This window comes from Python bivittatus, unplaced genomic scaffold (genome assembly GCF_059951505.1).
Source record: "Python bivittatus isolate LINGU-HERP-01145 unplaced genomic scaffold, Pbiv_v1 ctg000070_np1212, whole genome shotgun sequence".
Taxonomy (NCBI): Eukaryota; Metazoa; Chordata; class Lepidosauria; order Squamata; family Pythonidae; genus Python; species Python bivittatus.
In genome coordinates, this window is record NW_028277034.1 from 55,370,420 (window position 1) to 55,392,052 (window position 21,633).

The following is a 21,633-nucleotide window of genomic DNA, read 5'->3' on the forward strand; positions in this document are numbered from 1 at the left end:
TAAAACTCCCTCTTCCTATTTCCTCCACAATAACAACCCTGTGAAGTGGACTGGGCTCAGAGAGAGCAACTAGTCCAAACCCACCTATCTGGCTTCCAGGCCTAGCAGGGCTAGCATTCCTAGTCTGTTCCTAGTCTGGCACCTTAACCTCTACACCAAACTGGCTCATTACAGAGCAGTGTTTCTCAACCTTGGCAAGTTGAAGAGGGGTGGACTTCAACTCCCAGAATTCCCCAGCCAGCCATGAATTCTGGGAGTTGAAATCCACCCCTCTTCAACTTGCCAAGGTTGAGAAACACTGCTATAGGATTGTACCGTGCCTTTCTTAACATGTTGTTCATACACGTCAGACGGTTGCTTGCACCAGCCAAGCTTTGAGCCAACCATGACTTCATACTGCTTTCTGAGACCTGTCATGGAGAGCTTCCTAGCCTTGACTTCCTTTGGCCTTTCACCAACTGAAAACCCCACGCAGCCCAGGTTTTTGGCAACCAAGGGATTGCCCTTCCGCACAATGTCGAAGACGTCAACTGAATTGCAACAAAGCACGAAACTGGCCATCCGTTTGTAAGGGAGCCCTCGGTGAACAACAGCAGCATTTCCAAACGTGGCAAAGAAAGAAGAGATGAATCTTTTGGTTCTCTTAAAAGTGGGTCAGTCCTTCAGGGAAGGAATCCATGGAAAAGGGGTTCAAATAACTCACAGAGACCCCTCTTTCACGTACTCACTAATCACGGAGGGTTGGAGTTTTATTGATTCAGTTTCCAAGATTCTGCATCCAACCTTTGTATCCCTTGCATGAAACTTGATTAACGAAACTCTGGCTGAATCATGCATCGTTGCTACAGGGTTGATATTAATCTTGCCGTTTTGGCAGAGTCTCTGTGAATTGCTCGTACCGCTTGTTCCCGGATTCCTTCACGGAAGGACTATTACTTATTTACTTATTTGTCACATTTATATAGCTGCCCTTCTCTCGCAAATCGACTCTGGGAGGCTCTAACGCCTCTTCTTGAAACCTCCATCTCCATTTTCTTTGCTGTTTTTGGAACTATCCTTTTCTTTCTCCGACCCCGAGAATCCTCGGACCCCGTTTCTGCTCTATTCTCCCCAAATGGATGCAGAGAAACAGCCACAGGGCCCTGTGCACAGCATTTATGGGTATGCAGGAAGCAGCTTACCTTTTCTTGAATTGATACAGAGTGTGACCGAGCCACAACGTCCCCAGCATCAGCACGATGCTCAGAACGGCGGTTTCGCGGCCCTCGTGCGTAGCCGCCGAAGGAGCGTCGCTCTGGTTTCCCATCGTTGAACGTTCTGTTGATATGTTCAGCAAGAAGGTGGTGTTATTGATGGACAGACTGTGCGGTCTTGAGCCGTAGTAGTAGTTTGTAAAAACTGAAAAGAAAACAAACACTTTTAGGGCTGGTAGGCAGTCAGAAATCTTTTTTTTTTACTTCTTCCCTTTAGATAGACAGACACATATATTTTTTCAGGACAGTAAAAGTGTACAAAATTAAAAGATTAAGAAAAAAGTACATAGAAAATAAGAAAAAGAAAAATGAAAAGAAATGAAGCAACAAAAGAAAGAAAACATAGAATTATGACTTCTGCCCTTCTTTCTATCTAAGTAATTGCCATCTTATTTTTTCCTCTTCCTCTTTGACCCTTTCTAATCCCCAAATCCATAAATCATCAATTCAGTCTTGTCTTCTTTCAGTCCTTATTGTTTTACCCTGACCACGCTGGTCAGCTTTGCCATTTCCACAAGCCCTGTCAATTTTATAATCCAATCTTCCACTGTGGCTATTTCACTATTCTTCCATCTTTGTGTGTACAATAATCTTGCCGCAGTTACCATATACAATAGTAGTTTCCCATATTTCTTTTCCGGTTCAGTGTCCATAAAACCCAATAGAAATAATTCCAGTTTCATTGTAATATTAGTCCGCAATATCTTTCGCATTATTGTATGAATTTGCACCCAACATTTCTTTGCCTTTTCTCAAGTCCACCATGCCTGATTAAAAAGCCCCCGCTTTCTTTTTATTCTTTTTAGCACACACAACTCCAGTGATGCTGAATCACTTTTGGAGATGTGCAGATCAAAATTTACTTCCTTTGCTACATACAGGTAGTCCTTGCTTAACAATGGTAATTGGGACCTGCAACTCTGTTGCTGAGCATCGTAATTGTGAGCTGGTTGACAAACGCCCGATCATGATCACGTGACTGCGGGGACACTGCGACGGCTGCAACTATGAGGACCCATCGAAAGTCCCGCTCATTCAGCACCAGTCGCAACTTTGAAGTCACTGAACGAGTGGTCGTTCAACAAGGATATTATTATATAATTACAGAGTCATATTGTATGTATTGTATGTATATTATTATAGAGTCATATTCTGTTTTTGATCTTAAAGATATGGCATGGCTGTCATGAGTCTGACCTATATCTTTAAGATTCCATTCTTGCTTACTTGAAGGTAGTTTTCAGGATATGTGTCAAGCACCACATTTACAGAGTCAACTTCCATTTACTTAAACTAGAACCTGTTTTAGGCACTCAATTTATTCCAACTTTGAAGTAAAACTTTCTTTAGGTCCATCACAACCAGGCACACAGTACTCCAAAAAGAAAAACCCAATGATTTCTCCAAAGACCAATGTTTCATCTGGCGAAAGAGCTGATTATCTATCTACTTACTTGCAAGAACAGATTCTTCTTTATTGCACTATCCCATTCTCTGGATGTGTAGCCCCCCACAAATTATCTCTAGAAGCTACAAACATGATGGCCTATGCCTGCCTTCCACGTGGAGAGAAACCAGACTGAGTCTTTGGCTGACTGGGCTGAGAATTTGGTAGTCCCAACATGTTGGCAAATCACCTGATATGAGAAGACTGGTCTAAGCCATCACTTCTTTTCCACATTTTTTTCTTCCAAGACTTATACCATATCCCAGATTACACACTCCTTGGACTTGCACAGATGCTAATGACTGTAAAGGAGTAAAATATGCTCAAATATGTCCTAGATTATAGCTGCACAATAATTCCCAAACAAAGTTTCTTCCACTGCAAGTTCCAGTGCAAAATGTTTGGAAATGAAACTGGTCTGAATTTGTAATTCCCAGACTCAAGGGAGAATTGGACTATTTGAAGCTGTTTTGATCATGTTGACAGGGTGTCAGCCCAACAAGGTAGACCAGACTAAGAAACTAATGCCATATTGGCAAGGACTCTTTATTGTAAAGCTATATAGGTTGCCTTCTTTTAGTGACCACAATTGGGACTGGTAACTCAGTTGTTAAGTGAAGTGGTCACTAAGTGGGAAATCACGTGACCACGCCTGTGCCTTCCTATTCCCCACTCCCCAGCCCTTTGGAATATTCGCCCTGGCACTGGGATAATTAGCAAGGGAATTTGCATTTACATTCATTGGGGAGGAAGGAATTACAAGAGAGTAAGCAGGCACACAATGGGAATACACCAGCTGTTTGCGTAGTGAGCTCATGGCTGCCAGCGCCACCACATTCCTTTCAATGTGTATTCCCCACTGTGTGCCTACTTAGTCTCTTGTAATCCCTTCCTCTCCAGGGGGGGAGTTAAAAACAGGTCAGGCTACAGGGCAATGTGTACTGACTGTAATTGTGATCACATGACTGAGGGATGCTACGAAGATTGTAAATGTGCTGCTTGGTTGCAAAGGTTTTTTTTCCAGCACTGACATAACTTTGAACGGTCACTGCACGAGGCAGTCAGTAAACAAGATCTACCTGCAGTAAGATAAATTTGCAAGTCTTGAAGGTGCTTTCCCCTCCCTCCCTCCCTCCCTCCCTGTATCTTTCTGTGAACTAAGGAAGGGCTGGTCTGAGACATTTTCTCACATTACAAGTAGTCCTCACTTAACAACGGTAATTGGGACTGGCAACTCCACCACTAAGTGACGTGGTCATAAAGTGTGAAATCACGTGACCATGCCAACTTATGATAGCAGTTGCGGCAGTTCTGGTTGTGGTTGTTAGGCGAATCCCGCACTGTTGTTAGGCAAAGCGTCATGTGAATCTCCATTTGTGACTTCCTGCTGGCTTCCCCTTTGCTTATTGGAAGCCAGCAGGAAAGGTCGCAAATGGCGATCACATGACTGCAGGACACTGCGACTGTCATAATTGCGAGCTGGTTGCCAAGTGCCCGAATCATAACCATATGACTACAGAGATGCTGTGATGGCCACAATTATGAGGACCAGCCATAAGTCTCCTCATTCAGTGCCACTGTAACTTCAAACAGTTGCTGAATGAATGGTTGTTAAACGAGGACTACCTGTACTTTCTTGGCCTGGACTCAAGCCCCTCTTATCTGACCATTGCCTTGGCAGCAGCTTTTCCTCCTGTCCTGCAAGGCCATCCCCATGCCCTCTACATTGGGTTTCGAGTTCAAAACAAAGCCATTTTGAGCATGAGATGATTTCCAAATGATCAAGATGCTCCCCTGCCCCCTCAAGACAGGGTGCTTCACATCTAAAATTGATCAAGTTCGAAATGCTCTGCAGACTGTAATTGTCTCACTGTATGGAAAAGACTGTCACCGTCATCCTACAAATTAGCTCCTGCAGAAGCAAGCATCTTGAATCAAATGCAATCTGAGTCATCCAGAGCTTTTTGCAAATATGCGGGACAGCACAAAAGAATTAAAGTCTCTTCTGCATAACAGAAGTCCAACTAAATTTAAGCAGGAATGGCTTCCATATATATTACAGCCAGGTGTCAACAAACATTTCGAGTATGATTTTTAAAGCTTAGACCAACAGGTATTGTAAACTGGTCAGAGCACAAGGAAGGGGGGAAGTCAGAAATTAAGTATTTACCCATAAACTAGAGATTTTGGCATTAAACTTAAAAATTTATATTTCTTTTTTATATATCATAAAAACAATTTAATACACTCCGCTCCATATCTTTTATTAATGTTATATTTATCAACAATTGTATAACTTCAGGAATTACTTGTTTATCCATAGGTAATATCCTTTTTGAAATACACCTTTGTTTTAAATAAAATAGAAGGATTATAGTAAGGCTAAATAATAGTAATAATAAAACAAGCACAGAGCACTGTTGGTTTAAAAAAAATACATCAACAGTCCTCTGTGCTTGTTTTATTATTATTTAAAATTACTACATAACTTTAATAATTTATAAAAACTAAATCATAATAAATAAATTGCTATTTTTAAAAAGAGGGAAATGAACACAGCTCTATTTGTATGTCTGTATGCACTTATTGCCAAATACAGTTTTAATTAAAAAAAAAATGAAAGTCTCTTCGCTCTGCCCTTTGAAGCCTCATTTGCAAAACACCAGATTGGTTTTTTATTCTTGTTTAGGATTCAAGACACCTCCCTCTCCTAAAATAAAAACCCTCCAAAAGGTTGAAGTTTTGCAGTTCACGAAGGGAACTTGGTTTCCCCAGCTCCGTCCAAAGCCCAAAGCGATAGTTACCCCTGAATGATTCTTTTGCAATACAAGTTGTGACCACCCCCCCGTTAGCCCAGAGACCACTGGCAGCTGGCGGTCCCATAGCAAGGACCGAGTGTGTCATATTCTGTGGCCGCAGCCCCATTCATCACAGGAGCTGAACGTCTCCCTCCTGCACAGAGGTGATACCCCCCAGCAGCTGCAACTTCCTAATAAAGCTATCCTAGTTGCGTGTGTGTGTGTGGGGGGAGTTATTTAAGGTCCCTCTGATCCCATTAGCTTCTCTTGTTTGCTTCAACCGCCGTTTCCTGTAGAGTGCAAAAGTCAAGATCAAACAGGAGTACAGCTTAGGTAGCTGGATCACAACTTTGAAAAACAAAATATAATTAGGCGGATGAAAAGAATGGGCAGCAGCGTGAACTCCCCGTTCTTTCTCCCCGCTCGCGCAATGTGATAACACTCCCCACCCCCCCTTCCTGCCGGTGCATTGCAGCTTTAGGAATTAAAAGAAATATGCAACTAATCTTCCTTTGAGAAGGAAATGGGGCAGCTGGACGGATGGAAAGAGCTCCCAAGCAACCATTCCATGAAAAAAGATCAGAGATTAATGAAAATTAAGTATTGAAATTGTTCTGTGGAACAGGAGGCACATGGTCAGAGACAGCGAAAAGGAAAGAGAGGAAATTATATTCGGGGCGGCATCGCTCTCCTTTGAAGAAGAACTTAATGACGTTCTAAGCCCCCGCCGTTGAGGGACCATGGTGAGCCCACTGATTCTCCCCTTGGCAGAAATCAAAGCGCGGCCTTTTCATCCGGAAAAGCTGAGCTGAGCTGCACGGTGTTTGCTCCCCTCGTCTCCATCCCACCCCGTCCAAAAGCCAAAAGAAGGGACAGCCAATCTAACCTCATGAGGAAGAAGCCTTGCTGAGTGATGGACTGCTATGATTCCCCATCAACCTCTCTAAAAATTGGGGGTGCCAACTGTAGACAGGGACCCAGTGAAGGACCACTGCTGTTATTGGGGGAGATTTCAGCTGTAGCCCCAGTACAGTCGCATGCCGGTGACTGATAAATTATCTTATTGGTTCATTCCACTGCAACTCATCAGCTTCTGCCCTGTGTTTATGAGCAAAGAATGTCAGAATCCAGAGGTGGCCATCCAGATGCTGATAAACCTCAACTACATCAATGAGGCAGCCTATCCAAGACACATGAAGTCATTATTTCTCTCTATTCAGCCCTGGTGAGACCACACCTGGAATCCTATCTGTGACTCTGGGTACTATGTATCCAAAAGGAGATTGGTAAGGCAGAAAAGTTCTACAAGAGGGCAATGATGATGATCCAGGAACCTGAAAACATGCCCTCTGAGGACAAGCAGAAGGACGTTCAATCTGGAGAAAGGAAGACAGAGGGGAGACATAGGAGCTGCCTGTCTTCAGGTACATCTAAGAGATGGTCAAGAACTATTTTCCCTGGTCACAGAAACTAAGACCAGAAATCAGGGGTACAAAGTTGCAACTACCTAGATTTTGTTGAAATGTAAAGAAAAGCTTCTTGATGGTATGACCTGCCCAACAGTGAAGAGTCTACCCATAGAGGTTGTGGCTTCTCCATCTCTGGAGGTTCCCAAGAAGAGGTTGGATGGCCACTTCTTAAGGATGATTTAATTGCTTTTCCTGCACACGGCCTCGGGTTGTACCAGATGAACTTTGTAGTATTACAGTTCTGTGAGTTATGCTCCCCCTCCCCACTGAACTAATATTTCCTTTGGACTGCAACTTTTGGTGATTAACCCTAACCTGAAAACAAAATCTGGTTTTTAGCCAGGCAATGCTACTCACGGTTAAGAGCCTTCTATCCAAGCATCTGCTATATTGTTTTCTGCAGAACTGTCTGCTCTGCATAAGAACAAAAAATGCAGCCAGATTGCTTTTGCTGCCAGATTTACCTTTTGTGATTCCTTTAAGGGCATCAAGCACGAAGGTGATGGAGATAAAAAGGGCAATGATTTCTTCTGTTGACCTACGAAAACACACACACAACAGAAGATCAGCAACAAAAAATGCCAGAGGTCTCTATGAGCGTCTGAAAGACCCCAATACATCTGAAGCATCTTCTTCCAGGGAGATAAACAGCTCAGCAGATGCAAAGTTCAGCCATTTCCAATGTTTTATTTGTAGAAGGCTCGATTTTTAGTCAAAATATTTGGAAGTGTGTTGGATTCATCTATTGTAATGGTTCCTACTTCATTCTGAACTGTTGGGACATCAAAGAACTGCCCTCCTTCTGAGGCTGCAAATTTAGACTTAGCGCAGATGTCACACCCAATCATGGGTTGTTCATAACCATTGTTCATAACCCAAATCACAGTCAAAGGTGCTAAGGATCCGAAGGAAACCATGGATTAGAGTCACTTCTCTCTTTTTGAAAAAAAATTCTTGCAGATTCACTCCCTTCTCCATGCGATGCAACTGCCTCTGCCTGCAAGTATGGTTAGTCAAGTCAGGCATCTTATCAAACCATAGTTTGATAAGATGTGGACGGCCATGCTAAGCTTTCTCAACTGTACGTGCACATGATGTCTGAACAAACCATTTACAGCTTACTTTTTTGGCAAACGAAATCAGGCTAACTCATGGACAAAAACAGTAACTTGCAGAAATTTTTGAACTGCTCTGAAAGAATCAGGACCCATGTACTTCTCTGGGTCCTAGTTCCGGGGTTTGGAGGTCAGAGTGTTAGTAGGAGCCTATGATGTGTTTACAGGTAGGCCTCATTTAGCAACCACAGTTGGGACCAACTCAGTTGTTAAGTGAAGTGGTCGCTAAGTAAACCGCAAATGTGCTTATGATCTTACTTCAGCTGTCCTTTGCTTTACAGGCCTGCAAAGGTCCTAAATGCAAGGATTGGTCACCAAGTTATTTTTCCATCACCGTCATAACTGTGAATGGTCGCTAAACAAGGCAATTGCTAACCAAGGACTACCTGTATTGTTTTGTTTAGACTAGTTTGTTCCTCAACTGCTACGTGTGTTGCTATGTTTTAAGTTATATTTTTGTATTGATCTTAAATTTTCCAAGCTGCCCAGAGTTGCTACTATGAGATGGGCAGTAACAATAACAATAATAATTTCCCACATGAGAAGCGATGTATTTACCTTTTAAAGAGTTTCATTACAAGACTGAAATTGAAGAGGGAGTAGAGCACGAGGAAGAAACTGTTCCAGAGTCCAACCCAAGCATAAAACGCACGGAAGTCCAATTTGTAGTCGTTGCAGATTCCTTGGATCACTGGAAGAAAGAAAGCAACCCAGATAAACATAGAGGCATTGCGACTACTGAGCGATAACCTTTCCATAGAGAACATGACATCCTCCCCATGTGAGAAAGTGTTATTGGCCGATTTGCAGGAACTTTAAAACTTGCAGAAATACCACCCCTACCCACAAAATTGGGGAAAAAGTCTTAATAGGGAAGGACTTAATAAATATACCAGCAGTTTGGAGATGGTGCACATGAAGATGTAGGAACTGTAAGAAAACGTTGAGATGAACTGATGGGCGCCCAGTGATGGGCCACTGACTTGATCTGGCCTTGCAACTATGCCACGGCTATGAGAGCTGGACCTTCAAAGAACCCCAGGAGATCAATTGGCCAGGCAATGGAACCAAATCGTGGATGGCTACTTTTTCTGTATGCAGAAAATCTACCCAACAGAGAAGAAGCTTGCTTGGAGTTCTTCACCCAGATGTGCTAATTTCTCATGTGTGTTGCAGGCAGGAAGGGGCATTCAACCTTCTGATTCTCAGCCCTCTGAAACTGAACCTGCTGTTACACCCAGGGAGGAGGGCCCACATTTGCACGCAGGGTTTTCCCTCTGCCTCTTCAGATTGGAAGCAAAGGCCGTATCAAGCAGAGCAGAAGAGATGGCTCAGAACTGAGCATGAGATGAGTTTAAACATCAAAGAGAGATGCTGATCAAAGGGGACGGGCAGGAGGGACAAGGACTGTGCAGTAGGAAGCGCTGGTGGTAGGGAGGTTGGAGCGTGTTGGTGGTGCTCGAAAGGCTGCCCCTTCTGAGAACCCCGAAACGCAGAGACACGAACAAGGTGGCGTGTCAAACTCACCATTGATGTACAGCGCCAAAGGAGCTGTTGTTAAAAGCACTACAAGCGGCTGGCCAGAGAACAGCGCATAAAGCAGGCCACCGATGCACTGGCCAACGATAGATTTTTGCACATCTGAAAATAAAAACGGGGAGGGGGCAGAAGACAACACCGGAAAAAATCAGAGGGTGGCTGAAGCCAACCTGCATTAAGCAACAGGATCCTGGAAGGGTTTGGGAATAATTCACTGTGTGTTGGTGCCAAGAGGGTCCAGAGCAGTGTTCCTCAACCTCAGCAACTTTAAGAGCGGTGGACTTCAACTCCCAGAATTCCTCAGGCAGCCATGCTGGTTGGGGAATTCTGGGAGTTGAAGTCCACCCCTCTTAAAGTTGCTGAGGTTGAGAACACTGGTCCAGAGGGTATGGTCAAAAAGTCAAGATGGCACTGCACATAAAAACAGAGCTTTGATCGCACGGTTGTGGCCTCCAACTTGAGTTTTTTGACCACACACTGGTTGATGCAATACATATTTCTTCCTCACAGGCCACAGGCAAGGTGGGCTTAGAGTAGAACATGGTGACATAGCCAGGCTACCTTTCCAAAAATACGATCTCATCATTTCCCAGTATGGTGTCCCCCCAAATTGTTGGCCTTCGGTCATTCCTTGACCCCATGAGCAATGCAAATGGTATTGCTCCTGTGCAGAAATTATGGTTGCTGGGAATCATGGTTGCTGGAATCTACCATGTCTGGTTGGGAGAGGATGGAGAAGAACATTTTTCTTCTTCCTCTGCAAACTGCATTTCATTAAAAATCTTCAAAAAGGAGCATCCAGGAATAAATAATGTTTAGCTACAACCTCAGACTTCTCCAGGTTTTCAGGGAGGTGGGATTCTTAGCAAGATTCTGTCCTTATAACTCAGCAAGATAGGCAGGTCTTGTCTTTTATAACCTCGGAAACCAGGAAGATGGAATTTCCGGTACTTTGGGCCCAAGCAGCAAAGCAGAATAAATAAAGCTAAGAATTGCTGGTCTTATTCCAACAAAGGTTTTTGTTTTCCTTTTGGTAGAAGACTGTTTTTAAGTGTTTTTTTTTTTAATCTTGCCACTGCTTTTTATTTATTTTTAGAACAGCCTCGGGTTTCAGTGACAATTTTTTAATCATCATTCATTGTAATGCTTTCCTCTTCATTTCCGCATGCCACTGTTTTATCAGGGTTTTAATACAAAATAAATTCTGCAAATAATTAAACATATAGATGTTCTGTTCCAAATACTGCCTAATGATGAGGCTATTTGCAAATCAAATTTTGTAAGGTAGAAATGCAAAAGCTACAGCCCAATTATGCAAACCTGCCTGATCTTTCCAACATATTCAGCAATTGTAAGAATTGGGCATAGAAATTGCATTAGCTGGGCATAAAACTCTTAACAACAGCAACATTTTTTTACAGGGGGCTGTTTCCACATTCTCAGCTGTACCATCCAGTAACTAAATTATTTCACAGCAGTGATGCTGCAAAAATGGTGTCCTCAATTTTTGTAGTTTCATACTTTAAACACCTGAAATGTTTGGGTGCAACATCACCATTATGGATTGCTTCATCTTGCGCAGCATAGAACAGTGTTTCTCAACCTTGGCAGCTTTAAGATGGTTGGACTTCAACTCCCAGAATTCCCCAGACAGCATGGCTGGCTGGGGAATTCTGGGAGTTGAAGTCCAACCATCTTAAAGCTGCCAAGGTTGAGAAACACTGCGTAAAAGGATCGGAGGTTGATCATTATACAGAAGGATCTTCCCTGAAGATAGACTCAGGCATCTGTGCTCTCCATATGGGTTGGATTACAAAACCCACGACTCTACTGTCTGAAATACATGTAATGCAGTTGGCCGAAGGATGATTGAAGTATCCTACGGGGTAGACCCTCATTCAGGTTGGGCCTTAATGGTGGCAGTGCCTGTAACCAGGACATGCCTGATGCAGAGGGTCTTCCCACAAAGCGTGGGAGACAGATGGACCAATTTCCCTGGCCATGTACCTCAACACCATGGCCAGGAAGTGGCACTATAGAATTTAATTTATTCTCGTTTAAACTGCCAGAAAATAACACAGGGTGGGGGAACCCTATCTCTCTCACACGCTGAGAGAGAGCACTGGGTGAAGCACCCCTAGAAGATGGGTGGAAGTCTCAAAGTTGCTGTCCCAGAAGCCCTCTGGGACTTTATGCCCTGGCCCTGCCTCTTGTCTCTCAGAGAAGAGTTTTGGTAGTTCTTGTTGCCACCATCTATTTTCCAGGGAGGTGCCTTTATCTGTTTCTTCCATTAGCCCCGGCTTGTGAAAGAGATAGGAGTCCCATAGCCTATGTTACTTTCTGCAATTACTGGGTGAACGTGAAAAAATACAATATAATAATCACTCTAATGCCACCTCCTGGTCGTCTAGCATTGAGGTGTGTGACTAAGGTATCAGCCCTTCCCCCTTTGGAGGTAACCCAATCTCACATGGTATAAACAAAACTAAACTTTTTGTTTTAAATTAACAAAAAATTGTAGAGCTTGCTTCCAGGATGCCTCTGAGTTCAGAATATGGAGGCGATTTAGCGATGGCAAAAAAGTAAACATTTGAGAGGAACAAGAGTTGAGCACTAGCTGCTATTTTGGAGGTCTGCTACACAACTTTAGAATGCATGAGAAAAACCTTGTTGGACTAAAGGTTCAGACACATTTATTAAAAAATACCTGAAACAGAGAGGTAGATACATCAAGGGGAAGGTGACTCTATCACCTTTCTTTCAGATGTGACCATTTAATGAAACAGCATTTAAATCACAAACATCAACACCTATACCCTAAGGGGATAAAGCTGAAATCTAAGTGATTAGCCTCAGCAAAGAGATCAGATTGCTCTCATTCTGTGCAGCAAACGTCCAGCATTGGGATGGCAGCAGTGGGAGAATCCAACCTGATCCACGAGGAAGCTAAGAGGGAATAAGCCAGAAATGTGCAAAATCTTCTACCGCTGAAGATTCTGACCCTGGAATGGCAGATCTGACTTTGGAGGGCGCCACATTCCAGATCCAGAACTTGCCACGATAACACAATAAAAAAAACAGTAAAAAAGCTTCCATGTTTAGAAAGGATGGGACAGACAGCTGGCAGCCGGTTCTCAAATCAGCCTTTCCCAACATCAGCTGATGTTTAAGTTGGCAACGAGGATGGCAAACCTGCTTCTAGGCAGAGGGCTGATCATGAAACAACTGCCAACTTAAACTGCAGGATGAGAAAGGGGAGAGGTGTGAGGAAAGGAAAATGAAGAGAAGAGGCTAATGAGAAAGCCTTGTCCTGTTTCTGCAGGATCAACACATGGGGTTGACCATAAACATGAGAGAGGCGATGGAATGATGGAGCCCATTGGTTTCAGAAAAGTGGTCCTCCCCCCCAGGTTCCCTACTGGGGATGCTAGAACTGGGCTTTCTTCTTTCCCTTTCAGGAACAGAACGAAGACCATCCCCTTTAGCCAAGCCTTAATTTTACAGCTGTTTTTACCAAAATAGGGGTTGACGTGGGTATGGCTCTCCCTTGCTGTAAGCTCTCCTTCATAAAATAAGAGCTACTGAGATGCCTTCTTCCACCTGAATTAGGCACAATGAAAATGCAATGCTAAGCAAGGAAGAGCACCCGATGGTGACTTGTGAAAGATTCTTGGGAAGGGTGCTTCCATGTGTGGTACTGACTGGATGACGGGCATCATTGTGGGGGACAGCTGGGGGAAGCGGCTGCAATCCATGCTTTTCTGCTGAGAAGGCAGCTTCTTCTGGGCAGATACCTTCGCAATGCTCAAGTACGGATTGTCCCAAGACTCAGCCCCCTAGCGTGACCCCTACTTAAATGAGGGAAGGCCAACTCACCAATGACCCCTTCTGTGTTTTCATCATTTAGGGACCCGAAAGCGATGGTTGGCAGGAGGCAGGCGAAATAGAGAAAGATCATGGTGGTGATGTATTTCCCTATCGCTTTGTTGTTGCCGATAATGCCTAAAATAAAGCCCAAATACTGGATTAAAAACATGGAAATGACCCAGATGTGTGCCTACAGCAGTGGTTCTCAACCTTGGCAGTTTGAAGATGTATGGACTTCAACTCCTGGAATTCCCCAGCCAGCATGTAAAAATGAAATAAAGCTTTATATTAATTGTCTGATACGCACGCGCGCACACACGCGTGTGTGCACACATATATATCTGTGCATATATTTATTAAAATGGTACACACACACACACATGTAATACCTGTACATATATATTAAATGGATGCAATAGAGTTAATTTAGATTTTCTTGTTAGCTTTTGTCAATTACATATCGTGCTCCCCCCCCCATTTTTAGGGGGTTTTGTTGTTCCCTAGATAATTTAGCGTAGGTGTTTCTTTACATATTAATTTTGTTTTCACCATATAGTATGCATATCAATAAGAAACAGGCTAGGGGCTTTTTTGTTTTGTTTTTAAACTACACATTTCTCATAATACAGTGGTACCTCAGGTTACGAACTTAATCCGTTCCGTGACTCTGGTCGCAACCCGAAGCAAATTATTCTTGCCAAGCCTGCTCTGCATTTTCTTTGGAGCCATGCTGACAAGCACACCAAAAACCTTCCAAAACGCCACAAAACACATCACAAGCCTCACCGAACGTCTCCTTGCTACTGCGATCTTGCCCACAGGAAGCCGCGACCGCATGGCAGCAGGGAAAATGGCCGCGGATCCGGTTCGTAACCCGAGGCGGAGTTCGCAAACCAAGGTAAATTTTTGCGGCCAGAGCTGGTCGTAACCCGAAAAGTTCATTAACAGAGGCATTCGTAACCCGAGGTTCCACTGTATACAAACTACTAAGGCTTTTAAAGGAAACGTTACAGTAATTGTCTATTTTTGAAGTTTAATGAAATAAAAATAACATATTCCAAAGAGAGAAAGAATGTAAGTACCTTTAATTGCTGCGAGCCACCCAGTCATGTATTTGAGTTGGGCGGCTGTATAAATTGAATTAACTAATTAATCAGTTAATTACACCTACCCTGCCTGAGGCTGAGCAAGGAGAAAGCCACACCAGTTACGGAACAGACATGGGACAGGTACAATACGCGTGGGTGAGGGCAGAGCCAGGAGAGTCTATAGCAGTGTTTTTCATCCTCAACAACTTTAAGAGGTGTGGACTTCAACTCCCACAATTCCTCAGCCAACATCTTGGCTGGGGAATTCTGGGAGTTGAGGTCCACACCTCTTAAAGTTGCTGAGATTGAGAAACACTGGTCTACAGCAACAAAATTGACGTGGAATCTGGTAGCGTCTCCATGCGAAACCAACTTTATTAATGCATTAACTTTGCTCAGCAGCTCACAAAAGCTTATGCCTTAATATAGTGGGTGCCCTTGAAAGTGAATGGTCGAACAAGGATATCAATCCAACCCTCTCCTGGTAACCAAACTTCATGCCAGAAATAGAGACCGAAGACTATGAGAAATGAAACCCTTTTAAAGCCCCACCAATATTTCCTTTGAGACCCCTACGGGAGGGCAGCGTCTGAGAATAAATGATATTTATTCTCGTACCATAACATGAAATTGGAAGGAGAAGCACTTTGAGTGACTAAGTAACTCTGTGCCTGGTTTTCCTGAACATAAACAGAGGGAAGAGGATCAGACTGAAAGATTTCCTCCTTGCCAAAAGCTGATGATGATTTGGGGCTGAGACGGGGAAGGGAAGATTGCCAGACAGAAAAAAACTATACAGTATCTCAAAAAAGAACCAGAACACTTGGGAGATTCCACTGATTGGCAGATCCTGCTTCTTTTAGTCATCCTCTTCCTACAGAAGGGAAGACTACCCACCCGTGTGCTTCTACACACGTGCACACTCACTCACACGTTCAAAGAAAAGCCAAAGCGGCAGTCCAACTCATTGCCAATTTTGCCACGTGCCCCAAAAGCTGCTTTATTATCAGCTTGGATTTACGATTATTTTTAATCAAAGTTCAATTAAAATATCTTCTCTAGAGGACACTGTGGGGGTGGGGGAATCTTTTTCAGCTGGGTCCTCCCATCTAGACATGCTGAAAATGAGTTTCCCCAGGAGGAAAGAATATAACATCTCATATTTAAGAATTATTGTGAATTTAGGAAGCAGCATTAGAGTGAAAATATGGGCCAAATGGTAAATAGATCAGCAATATCTCCCAGCAGGAAAAAAAGCAGGTTTGCTAACGCTACAGAGAAGTATGTCTCTTAATGGGGGAATAATATTCAGCTTTTCATTGTATTTCAGGGAATCTTTTAATTAAAAAAAATAGGTTGCATTGATAAGTATCAGTAGAATTTAATTATGCCACCATTTGATTATGTCAGTGTGTGTATGTGTGTGTGTGTGTTATGTATCACGTGTTTTGTTATAATTGGAAGTGAGTAAAAATGCTATATCTATGGATGGTTAGAACAGCTGATATTAACCATCCGTAAAAATTGCATTTTTTAAAACTAACTTCTACATTAAGGTCCCATTGTTTTCTTTTATTCTTAGCCCTCCTTGAGAAAGGAAAAATGTGTAGGGGGGAACAGAACCCAGCCCTCATCAAAACATGGCAACCCCACACCAGAAATCTTTCTCAAAGTACTCTTTCTCCAAGACATTTAGAGGTCCAAGTCTTCTGCTGTTGCTGCTGCTGGCTGGAAAGCCATCACTAGCACTGAGAGACATCACTGGTCTTCCTACAAATTGCAGAGGGTTGAACTAGATGATCCTTGTGAATCCTTCCAACTCTACAATTCTATGATTCTAAGATCAGACAACTTCTCTACTTAGACCAACGTTATTTGAGAAACAGGAGGTCATCTGAATTTTGGTCTCTCAGACTGCAACCTGAAGACTTCTTTCACTGGAAGCATGGAGACAGAACCAAAAGAAGGGTTGAGGCCAAGAAATCAGACAGATAGTCCTTTCTATCACATGCTGATATATGAAATCCTAAACTGTTAAGATGTGGGTCTAAGGAAGCCACAGACTGCATAACCTATTCCCAGAACACGGGGAAGGTTATGCATACACCACTTATGGATTCCAACCTTCATCAGTGAGGGTTCCAACGGGAAGGTAGGTGGGCAATGGATACCCAGCCAGCTGCACTTTTACTCTAGAGGTGTACATGGTAAATCCATAGGATACCTCCTCTTTCTAAGACTGGGTGGGGAATTCTGGGAGTTGAAGTCCATGTATCTTAAAGTTGCCAAGGTTGAGAAACACTACCTTAAGGTCTTTTGGCTTGGTTTCACCCGATTTGAGATCACCCATCAAGAAAGTTAACTTTGAAGGTGGCACATTGCTTGGAGAAATGACTTGCTCATGATAAAATGGAACAGAAAAGGATTGCTCAAGCAGAATATTTCTTTCAACACCTTTCCCTCCCTTGGTGTATTCTAGAAGTACTCAACCACAATTCCTAGCCAGCGCAGCCAATGATAATGGGGGCTGTAGTCTAAGACAGAGACAAAATTCCAGGTTGAAGAATCATAGTATCTGGAATCACAGAATGAAAGACTTGAACCCTCTCCAGGCACCTTGATTCACCCAACGTAACCTGTGCCTAGTGCAGGAATCTAATACAACTGCCCTTTGATTGATGTCACTTGATGAAGAAGATGGGCAGGAACTGGGTTGGGTTTGAAAAAAGAACAGCTGGTAAGAGGTTGAAGCAGACACTCCGCCTGCATCACACAGCCAGATTAAATTTATAAGACCATTGGGATATCAAAGTATATTTAAAATGTGGTTCTGCTAATGTGATAATATTGTGTTTTGTCTTTGCACATAAACTTATTTTTACACGTGGATAACCCCTGATGGGTCACAGGGCACCACCTTTGGCTGAAGACATTGGGAATCCTCTTTAAATCCAGCCCACTGGTGCCCCAGCGCTCAATTTTCCTTTCAACAAGACAGAGATGTCAGACATCTGTAAACAGGACACAGTACAATGTGGACTCCAGTCGGACCCCTTTTTCCATAAACAACAGCTCACCTACCGTCAGTGAAGTCCAAAGCGTACACTGGAAATCTTCGTGCAATGTCATCAAAAATTCCTTTGCCAACATTGAAGAACTCGTGGAGCTAAAGAAAGGAAGGAAATGTTATTTCAGTTCAAAAATGCTCATCTATTGTTGAAGGAAAGAGAGAGCAGGCCTTCTCCAGCCAGACGGGAAAGCCAGCGGCCTGACTGAATTCAGAGAAACGATGGCAGAGCACACTATGCTTGGAAGAACTTAGACGGTGAGTGACCGGAGTCCCCAGACAGCCATCAAATCTCAAGATGCGCCAAAAGGCAAGGTTGGTCTTGCTGCCCAAATCCATCAAAACCACCGTCAGCATGGGTCAAGTTAATTTTGCTTTCTGTTATTTGTTGTCCAGCTCCCGCCTCTCTGTCTACAAGGGTCTCTATCACTGAACTTTCAACCAACCTGGTCCTCCAGGTGAGGTTATGCAGCAGTCTCAGAATCAAACATATAGATGCTTCCTAAGTTTTTAGATGTAATTTGAGACACAGAGGAAGTAATTATCAACAGAGACTACCCCAAGTACTTTTTTGCTCCCCAACTACTGAAAGCTCAGCAGACTGAAGACAAAGTTAATTTAATTTTGAGAGAGAGAGAGAGAGAGAGAGAGGGAGAGGGAGAGGGAGGAGGAGGAAGACAAGGCTGAATATGACTTTTTGGTGGCCTCAATTCATGACACCATATGAGTGTGGGTTAACCACCACCATTTAAGCTGCAGCAGCTGAGAAGAAATGCAGTGCAAACTGAGCATTCAGGAAGAGAAGCTCCAAATTTGGGTAACAGCTCTGCCGACCCAGAGACACATAGTTGGGCAACTACCTGGAGAAGTATGCATGTTCCTGTATAGGTTCACACTTCCTTGAACTTCTTAGGAAAACACCTGTAACTCTTCTAAGAGCACCTCATGATACATGGCTGCATTTCATTAACCTGAAGCAAGGCATCAGCTTCCCCCCTACCCCTATACCTTAAGAGGCTTGGGACTATGAGTTTTGTGGTCATCAGTCACTGCTGAGGGCCTCTGGTTGACAACTGTCAGCAGGTGACGCTGGTGGACCAAAGCTTCTTTGAACTCTTCTTCGGTTTTTGTTTCCAGAAGCTTCTGCCGGAAGGTAATATCTGAAAACATTGTGGCAAATGTCCGACCCACTTCAGTGGCTGTTTTGGTACTTTTCTGAGGGAGCAAGAACAAGCAAACCAAAAGCGATATCAATGGATAAGGTGAACATCTACATTATGGCCTGAGTTTTATGTTTCATGACCTCTCAACCTCCTTCCCTCTTTGCCCTGAATCTATCAAAAGTGGCCAGCACTGAGAACTGTGGACACTTCAGAGGATCGTGGTGGGCTTTGCCTCCACATACTGTCGGTTAAGGCTATGCAGCATTTCAGATAAGATCTCCAAAAGATGCCTCAGATCATCTCCAGCCAGAATTCTGGGAGTTGAAGTCCACATGTTTTAAAGTTGCCAAGTTTGAGAAACAGTCCTTTAGACTATGTGGCAGCTACAGAGGACAGGCATGAGATCACAGGAAAAGGCACAGCTGTTTGAGAGAATTGCCAACAAGTGCTATATTTGCGCCGTTGTGTGCTTCATGGCAATTTTTGGTGATTATATTGGAAGTCCTGCAAAACAAGACCCTCCTTGAATGTTCTAAGTTAGCATATTAGGCAGAATGTTTTCCTAAATATGCAGGGAGGGAGATGCGAGCCTTTCAAAGTGGTCATATCATTCCAAAACCAGTTCATTTTTCTTCCAGCTTCAAAGATTACTATCCAATTCATTATTTGTAATTTGTGGATCTTGATCTACCATCCTAGATCTGTTAGGACACAGATGTGTGTACAACAGTGACACACACAGACTTAATACACAAATGTGAGAGTTGTCTGTGCAGGGACAACCCATGTGGAGCTCTTTCACTCCTATTTGAATAAGGACTAGCTGGACGTTCTACAAGGGCAAGGAAGATCAACTCACATGGGTCACAAAGAAAGTAAGCATACCATTTTTGGAGGTGCGAGCACCAAAATGACGAATCTCACTTCACAGGAATTCTCTCCCCAGTTCTGGGGTCTTTCAAGCCGGCTGATACAAACGTGACGGCGCTGGAGAGATTTTATAGTGCAACTGTCAAACAAGATAGGGTTATTTCAGCAGGATCAGCCATCTATGGGATGGTTGTGATCATCTTCCAGGAAGGAAGTCAGCTTTAAAGGAAAAAGGGGTTAGCCCTTGTTTCCACTAGCATATGGGCTAGTGAGGACCACCATGGGAGAGCCTCATCATTAGCAGAGAAAAAAACACCACCCTTCCATCAAACACTTATTTCTTACAAGAATGGTGAAGTCACCCATTTAGTCCCCTTGAAAAAAATTAAGAGAAAGTCAACAGAGATGTCAACTGGTTTTTCCTCTCTCTCTGGACATCTGTGTACAAACATGGACATGGTTAACCTTTTTCTCAATTTGGGATGCTTTTTCTAGGTTTTTAATGTTAGGATAACTGAACCTCAAGAATTTCCTCCTCTTTTCAGATGTGTTTGTGTTCCAAGCCCCAGGACTGCACCATGCTGGCTGGGGATTAAGGGAGCAACGGTTGCATCACATCTGGAGGTCTCCACGGTGGAGTCTCTTCTAAAGGACTCAACCGAAAAAATGACAGTTGTGCTAACGAACTGAAAGCATCAAAGAAAGTTCAAATAAATTGTCCCTCTAAGAACAGTCCCAGGTTTGGTAAACACCAACAGAAGTAGAGGGAAAACAGGCCACTGAGAAGCAAGGAGGAAATGCCTGTATGTTTTCAAACCCCCCTTCAAAGGTTTGCAGAAACACCATGGGGTAAGAATGAGTCATTGATTAAGTGCAAAGACGCCTCTCGTTTGAAAATCCTGTTGTGTGTATTAAATAGAGGAGCTTAAATGTGTATTTTTCTTTCCTCTCTTTGTGTTCCCAAGTATCCCTTTAATCCCCCCCCAAACCATGTTCAGACAAGGTATGTGCAGTGATCCACAAGCCTGTGTCTCAAAAATACAAAGCATTTGTCCATCAAACGCTGGCGCTGATCAAAGAAGTTGGATGGGGCTGCAAAATTTGGGCCTAAGCTCACTCGTTCTTTTGCACTGCCTTCTTTATCATGACACCCCCCCCCACCTGCCTCTTAAGCATCCGAACGGGGGATTGCCCAGAGTGTGCCTGGCAGAGACCAGGGACAAAGCATGTATTTCTGCCGCCAGATTGTGTGAGATCCACCAGCCGGGTGCCATCAATTGGTATGTAAGCAAAGCCACATGAGAATCTTCAGCTGGGAAAGGGCTGTTTCTGACTGAGACTTAAGTTACTAGAGGACACAAAATCCAGCAGCAACTGGAAGGCCTGTTTCTATTATGCCGCAAAGAAAAGTAGAAATTGAGAGTCAGGCCAACAGGTTTATCTTTGCCTTTGAGGTCTCTGTGCCTTCTTTTAAGAGAAATTTTTAACCTATCCTAGACAATGGCTTTAAGACCATGAAAGAACACCAAATCTTCCCCTTGTCTACCGATGGTCAGCCACTGACAATGCTTGTGGTGTCACGGGGTCTTGCTCTCTGCATGAAAGAAGCAGATCCCTTGCAAACATCTGGATAAAAACAGATTTCTAGAACCAAGAGGATGTGGGTGGTTTGGACCAGGGTTTCTCAACCTCCGCAACTTTAAGATGTGTGGACTTCAACTCCCAGAATTTCCCCAGTGCTGGCTGGGGAATTCTGGGAGTTGAAGTCCACACATCTTAAAGTTGCGGAGGTTGAGAAACCCTGGTTTGGACTGTGGATAAAATGCCCCAATTTTCAATTGGCCCAGAACGCCAATTGGTTTGCCATCTGTCAAACCAAGTCATTCTAGCTCTGTTGGATCTTCACTGCTTGTCTTTTTGCTTCCTGGTACTGAGTCTGTCCAGACCTTATCCCCAA

At 43.5% G+C, this 21,633-nt stretch overlaps 1 protein-coding gene across 6 annotated transcripts in view; it reads right to left on the minus strand.

The window, feature by feature from the left end:
* The window catches only part of SLC4A11 (solute carrier family 4 member 11), a 143,177-nt gene that overhangs the window by 21,658 nt on the left and 99,886 nt on the right, over positions 1-21,633 (minus strand). For 4 of the 6 annotated variants that reach the window (XM_088133208.1, XM_088133205.1, XM_088133206.1 and 1 more), the window contains exons 7-14: positions 19,692-19,815; positions 18,652-18,858; positions 17,658-17,742; positions 13,498-13,623; positions 9,610-9,723; positions 8,641-8,773; positions 7,432-7,505; positions 1,182-1,398 (exon numbers count right to left, since the gene is read on the minus strand). In XM_088133208.1, the coding sequence (XP_087989334.1) occupies positions 1,182-1,398; positions 7,432-7,505; positions 8,641-8,773; positions 9,610-9,723; positions 13,498-13,623; positions 17,658-17,742; positions 18,652-18,858; positions 19,692-19,815 (1,080 nt within the window). The remainder of the gene's footprint in view (positions 1-1,181; positions 1,399-7,431; positions 7,506-8,640; positions 8,774-9,609; positions 9,724-13,497; positions 13,624-17,657; positions 17,743-18,651; positions 18,859-19,691; positions 19,816-21,633) is intronic. The other 2 variants (XM_088133210.1, XM_088133211.1) reach the window with 2 other exon arrangements.